This window comes from Montipora capricornis, chromosome 1, assembly GCF_036669925.1.
Source record: "Montipora capricornis isolate CH-2021 chromosome 1, ASM3666992v2, whole genome shotgun sequence".
In the NCBI taxonomy this organism is placed as follows: domain Eukaryota; kingdom Metazoa; phylum Cnidaria; class Anthozoa; order Scleractinia; family Acroporidae; genus Montipora; species Montipora capricornis.
Genome location: NC_090883.1, coordinates 40,173,773 through 40,180,669, shown reverse-complemented (window position 1 = coordinate 40,180,669; position 6,897 = coordinate 40,173,773). Strand labels below are relative to the sequence as shown.

The following is a 6,897-nucleotide window of genomic DNA, read 5'->3' as shown; positions in this document are numbered from 1 at the left end:
AGAGCACAAAATCAATATAAATAGCCAGACAACAGTAAACACAGATGCATTCAAGGTGTTCGATTTTTTCTCTGAGTTTGTTGACCCCATTTGGTTTCAGTGTTGTACATAACACTACATTCGCAAAACATTGACGTCCCACAGCGAAAGATGCAATTGTTGTTAAAGCCCATTATTCGTCGCTTTTAAGCTTCCAGACATTCATTTTTCACAGCTTGTGTTGTTTATCAAATTGACGTTCCATTATTGAGCTTCAAAAGGGTCTATTTTGTCGCCATTCAGTGTTTGTAATGTGTCCACCGGTGCAAAACAAGCGGTTGGCAGTTTTCACAAATGGCTGCCCCCCTCTTGATCTCTATTACGTGACGTCACTGCGCCTTGCACAACGAAATGGTGAGCATGAGGGTGTCGCTAAGCTATGTTCGGGGAATTGGATTCCTTTTTTAGGGAAATATGTCCTCTTTTTGGGTAAATCGAACACATATGGCCGTTAGTGAAATGGAGAATTCGGGATTTGGAAAAAACTATGCCATTTATTTTTTTATGAAACAAGTTTGTTTCCATTAACCTCAACTGTACAACGTAATATGTAATCATCAGAGCAAGACAACTTTGTTGCTTCCATGACATAAAAAGTTATTATATTACTGGCCTGCACTTTACTACAAATATATGTAAGACGATATTTAGGAATTTTACATTCGCTTTTCACTGTACAAATATAGATCAATATTTCTCGTCAATTGTTATATCATACACTAACATTTACAAATCATACACTAAAGATGAAGAAAAACTACGCGTATTCACATTAAATAATCAACAATTGTAAGTATAAATACTCTAATGTCAAGAAACCGTTATGTCAACATCACGGCCTACCCAACATCACCCAACGTCACGACGGACACCATGATTTTAACAAAGAGAAACACTGCCTTGTATCAAACAGTGATTTTCACAACCTCGTTCCTAGGGTCTCTCATACTCCGACCCTGGGAGCGAGGTTGTGGGTAAAATCGAGCGTCGTCAAATCAAAACCAAATTAATTCATTTGATGAGCCAAAGAGAACACATGAAAAAAAAAATACAAGCAATTTGAACTAAGCATGAATTTCAATTTTCATCGTAGAATTTTGCAAGCTGCAATAGGATATTTCAATGATGACGCCATTTGACTACAAGTCCCAGAATCCTTCAGGTTTTGCTTGCCGGTCTCATGCTAATTAGAGCTATTGTTATTTTTACCCCGCTGGGAATACAATAAATAAGGAAAGAAAAACAAACTGAATTCTGGTAGTTGTAGTCAAATGACGCTATCGTGAATGCTGCCTATTTTCGTTTTTAGCAACAGGTTTCATATTTGAGGTCAAGTGACCCACTATCCAAGGGCCTCATGTATTAATTTTGGCTTTTGCAAATAAATTCGCAGAGGTGAAGGGAATTTTTTAAAATGAAATCACCAAGGAAAATGAAGCAAAAACAAACCACCTGCTAAACTACACTATTAACAATACGTGCGTTTGAAATCTTCAGCCTTTCGAAAACTGCCTTCTAACCCGGGAATTTCACAATTCAACCATAGAAGAAATGTGAACCACTTTGGGGAGACTCCAACACTCGCTTCGTGTTGTTTCTAGTCTCCCAGAATTTTGTAAAAATCTCAACAAATACAACGACAACGTAGTGCATTTCGACATTTAGTTGCATGTTACCAATCCGTCAACTTGAATGCAAAGGCAACCTCCTTCTGACACCATGGCACTCGCTTGCATTCTGAGCTACGGTTGAATCCACTTTTTCGCAGCATCATCTCAGCAAACACCATAGCTACTGTTTGACCCGCCAGTGAATTCTCTTATCGTATGACCCTCTTTTGTATTCCTCCCATCACAGTCTTAAGTCATCCAAGTTGTGAACTCGTTTAGCATATAACGGAGTTGAAATAAAGGCTTTTGCTTTTGGTTTTAAGTCGTATCTTCCCCGAAAACGTTGCAGTTATCGGTTCAGTTCCAGGTCTGTAAATTCCTTTATCACATGACCGTTTCTGTTCACACGGAGGCTTTCACCTTTGGTTTGAATCGCCTAAGGAGCGGCATAGTCAGGCTTTGGACCTGTTCATACAAAGCCTTTCTTACGGACGCAGTAAATTTATTGACCAAACAGAAAGCAGTCAATACTTCGAACAACAAGTTGTAAAGAATCACCACGCGAAAATTCCCCAACCAGTCCAGACGTGCAAACTCACCCATCAAGTCAAACTTGGTTATCCCTGAAATTAAAGAACTCCTAATTACATGGAAAGAAAGTCACCTGAACACAGCAGTATAACTTTGTTTTGCGTTGATTTTCAGGTGAAAGAAACAAAGCTTTTTTTTAACTTACCGAGTGTTCTTGATAGAGCGGGCAAAGCAGAGCTCAGAATTAACAGAACAACACAATTTGCTATCACCTGTTTTCCAATAGAAAAGAAGCACCATGTCAGAAAAAAAGGAACTTCATTCTAGGTTCGAAACGGCGACCAGAATGTGGGGTACACGACAGTTTTCTAGAGGAAACAATTACTTCTTCATTGGCCAATCCTTTTTTGCCAGTTGACTGCATAAATCGATTAAGTAATAAGCTGAAATTACAATAACGATTTTTTTACCTTGGTGGTTGTGGTTTCACGAACCACAGGACGCAGTCGCGCAAAGCATGGAACACTGTACAGGCCTACCAAGGATGCACTCATTAAGTAGCTAAAAACGGTTAAGGAAAGTACCTAACGACATCTCACATTCGCCTGTTTGACCGTTGACATGTAATTTGGAGTTTAAAAAAAAGAGTTTGGCATAGGTCGTTGAACTTTCCAAAAGCGAAGGAAACTTATTCTCTACAGTGCAAAGCTTATTTTGTCCTCTAAAGGAACGGAAACAGGTCAAGTAAGGCAAGGTCTTCATGTAGGATACAATATCAGGATTATTTCCAGTAGCGCGCCAAATGTTCCCATCATCGAGGAGGAGACTTTACCTAACTCAAGCACCTGCAGAACATACGACAAAACAGGAGCAACTTGTATACAATTTACGAGGATCAATTTACAAGTTAAGGGTTGAAGAAAAATAAGATCGTCCGAGTGGAAGTAGTCCTGAGAAGGACAGTCATCGGTGACATCGACAACCAGAGCGGACGGAAGTCATCCCCACAACACTGTGATAAACGATGACTTCCCCTCCGGTCGTCACCAATAACAGTCCTCGTCCGGACTACCGTAAACACCAGTAGACAAGCCGCACCTCCAGTTTAGAAGCTCAAGATTTGGAAAAAAAAAAAACATTCTTACGGAAATTCATACCTAAGTTACTTCATAATGCGAACGTATTAGCTTGAAAAAAAGTCAGTGTCACCTTTGATCGATCATTCAATTTGCAATCCAAATAAGACCCAAATACACATTTTAATATAACCCTCCAAACGATCTCACTTCATTACATTTTGATATGACTCCTTGGTTCAGACCATTTGCAATTTTAGTTAAAGAAAAAAATGTCTTCATGACAGCGTTAGAAACGTGAAGATTACGAGGCAGTGTATACAAACAAAAAAATGAAACAACTGGAATAAATTTCAATTGACTCTGTTAAGAAACATACCTGCAAATAGTTTACGACAACTAAGGTGTAGTGGAGATAAATTGGGGAGCACCGAAGCAAACCAGTCGGTGCTCAAAGGAGAATTTGAACCCCAAGAATAAGACAGTTCCAGATAAGACGCATGTTGCGTTGCGAGAGTGCAGGAACACAACGCATAAGAGACAGAAGAGATGCACGGAATTTCCCTGTCGTTGTTCTCGCCATTTGCTCTTTCGAGAGTGTTTTAAACCGTTTCGAACGATCTGCATGCATGGAACAGGCGAGGAGCCTCTACGTCCAAATAAACCAGCTTAAACTTAGAATGAAGTAACCCAAAATATATCACCAGAAAATACCGTTGATTTCTTTGGAAGCGCTCCATGGACAAACAACAAACTGAGAACGTTTAGTGCTACCATGGCCATACAGCTGGTCTAAAACGGAAAGCAACATTATAATAATGGTTTGTTAGTCACAAGCATCCACCTTTAGGAGGTGTACAAGTGACCTGCATGCTACATTTCTGTTGGATGCTAACCTTACAATTAATTGCAATTGTACAAACAAAGGTTCCCTGCTAGTTGAGGTCTTTTTAATTTTTCTGCGTTCGCTTGGCTGACGAGTACGGGAAAAGAGACCTCGGCCATGGGTCAAAAATCACTGTGTTGAGCATGCGCGGCGGTTTCTAGCGACCGGATCCTCATATGATACTTCAAGTTGCGTGGGCTCACTTAACAACAGCGGAATTACTGTAAAGGAATGCGCGAGATTCACAGTGAGCAAACAAAACATGGGGCATGCGGTTTGAAGAGTGCCATCCAAGGTTGTGGACGGCGGTTACTATAAAAAGGATTGTCATATAGCTGAAAATTTTGATTTTTCCCCCAACAGCGAGTGCTTTCATTGGTTACTTGGAGGTCACATGACTTCTAAAAATAAAACTGTTTCTCGCCCAAAGTCTCTGAGCGGGCAACATTGCAAAATCTATGACGTCAGAGGGTAACAGTGCACTGTTACCCGCGAATGATGACCGACGACCGCCGTTGCTGTTGCCATTGCTCGTTTTTCTTTTTGCGCTAAATAACATATCACTTAATGACTGGTCCCTCGGGAAACAGTTAATTTTGTTTCCCTTGAATCTAAATGTTTCCCTAGGCTGCACCTCGGGGAAACATTGAGATTCTCGGGAAACATAATTAACTGTTTCCCGAGGGACCAGTCATTAAATGTTTATTAATAATTCTCAAACTCATTAATAATTCATAACGTTTTTTAAGCGAATCGGAGTGCCCCATTTGGTCAGGTGCATGTATCTTGATACCCAATGAAACTACAGATCAAGAATCGTCCGAGTTAGTTCAAAAACTAATCAAAACACTGATCTTGACACTTGAATGTTAATGAACCTTTATGCTAATAAATCTTCGGGGAAAAAAAAAGTAAATAAACTACCTGCACACAGTGCATTTTAAATTTCCCGAATATTCAACATAAAACTTTTGCAGTACTGTACCTTTTATTATTAGCGTCCAGACGATTAAAACGAATTAGGGGAACCCAATAGTTCAGCGAAAGAGCATCCATTTTAGCAATGTCTGCACTCGAGGCTTGAACCTTGCGCACTTCGAAGTTTTTGAAAAGTCCACCGCGATCTAAACCTGGCACTTGTACCTCTCTTAACCTCAGCCCAATTATTTATATATTTCGTTGAAACTGGAACGGCCTAATGTTAACCCGAATCACTTTCTTGGGAAGACGATTTGGCAAGCGAAAACGACGTAATTCTGACTCCCTCTCCTCCACGCCCTATTATGTAAATTTATTCAAAAGTTCTCCCGTTTGAACTCTTCCAAATAGTGAATATTCATTTCCTTTACAAATTTCTATCACTTGTCTGATAAAATAAAAGATCATCATACTACACTCACACTTAATAAAAAAAAAGGTTGATAAGTCACGTGAAAAACTCGTGCTTCGTGTTTCATCAGCGGTCCCAAACAAGTCAAAACAATAAAAGCACTTCATCTGTTTCTCGGTATTTGAAACCCCTGATAAAACACTCATACTCGTTTTTGACATATTACATGAGAAACTCTTTCTTAAATAGCATCTAAATGTCCATTATTAGACCATTGCAAGTCAAGACAAATTTTAGCAAACCATATTATCACCTAACAACGCTTCAATAACTTACTGTTAAAGCCAACAGAGCCAGCAACAAAATGGGGTACACACAATTCCTTTGCAAAGATGATGCTCTTATACTTCTCTCTAAATGAAATGCAAGCAAAACAGCAAGATAGCAAATTTAAACCAAAGTTTCACATAAGTAAGGTCTACCAGTACTAGTGGAAAAATAAATTGGCATAACTTGCATGGTGGCAGAATTGTTGCACAATGGAAAAAACATCTGGATCGAGCGCACAAGAACAAAATTAATTATGGTTTCTGTGCCCTAACAAAACTCTACAAAACCAACCAAAACATTTGCATTGAGGAAACTATTTTATGCAGCTGACACAAGATCCTGCAAACAACTTAAGGTTTTTAGAAATACCAACCCAGTTCTTGTCTTTGAACTTGCAGTTGCTCTAATTTGCTTGGATTATGGTCGACGCCACTGTGCACGGAGACGCCATTGTGCATGGAGACTCCATTGCTGTAACCTAAAGTTCGAATACAAGCTTGAGCTAGTGCAAGAAATGCGTTTGTGACTATAAAGTAAATCGAAAGAGAGAGGTGATCCTCACACTCATCTGGACAATTTAAGCAATTGCAGCAGAAACCCATGAGGGTTGAAACGCGTAACGCACGTTCACAGCTTCCGAATATTCAGTGCGAACTGGTTGGTTGAATGTTTCAGTGCTAAGTACCATATTTGGAAACCCCTAGCTCTTGTTGTTCCAAATATGGTACTTAGCAAATTGAATATTTAGAAGTTTCCCAGCACACAAGGGGCCGTTACACGTTTCAACCCTTATGGGTTTCTGATTGCGGCTAATAGAGACAGATGTCTATAGGAGACAATTATTTGCTTAAATTGTGCAGATAGGAACGAGGATCACCTTGACACTCTTTTGTCTGTAACCCATGCTTCAAAAACATCAGTATGTTTTCTTCATTATAAAGTTCATGAGAGAAATATATGTGAATAGCCTTATGAGACCTTTGTGGACCTTCTAAAACAGTTTTTAACAAGACAGGTTCACACTTAAACTCTGAGCAAAATGCAATGCATGTTAAGCGCAGTGAATTCTGTGCTCATAATATTGATAGAAACCAG

At 39.4% G+C, this 6,897-nt stretch overlaps 1 protein-coding gene across 1 annotated transcript in view; it reads right to left on the bottom strand.

The window, feature by feature from the left end:
- Positions 1–513: 513 nt before the first annotated feature.
- LOC138043567 (limb region 1 protein homolog) overlaps positions 514–6,897 on the bottom strand; it is a 14,534-nt gene continuing 8,150 nt past the window's right edge. Inside the window, exons 10-16 of the mRNA XM_068889921.1 lie at positions 6,176–6,280; positions 5,809–5,885; positions 3,971–4,048; positions 2,952–3,025; positions 2,651–2,741; positions 2,386–2,452; positions 514–2,272 (exon numbers count right to left, since the gene is read on the bottom strand). Coding sequence (XP_068746022.1) covers positions 2,052–2,272; positions 2,386–2,452; positions 2,651–2,741; positions 2,952–3,025; positions 3,971–4,048; positions 5,809–5,885; positions 6,176–6,280 — 713 coding nt within the window. The 3' untranslated portion in view covers positions 514–2,051. The remainder of the gene's footprint in view (positions 2,273–2,385; positions 2,453–2,650; positions 2,742–2,951; positions 3,026–3,970; positions 4,049–5,808; positions 5,886–6,175; positions 6,281–6,897) is intronic.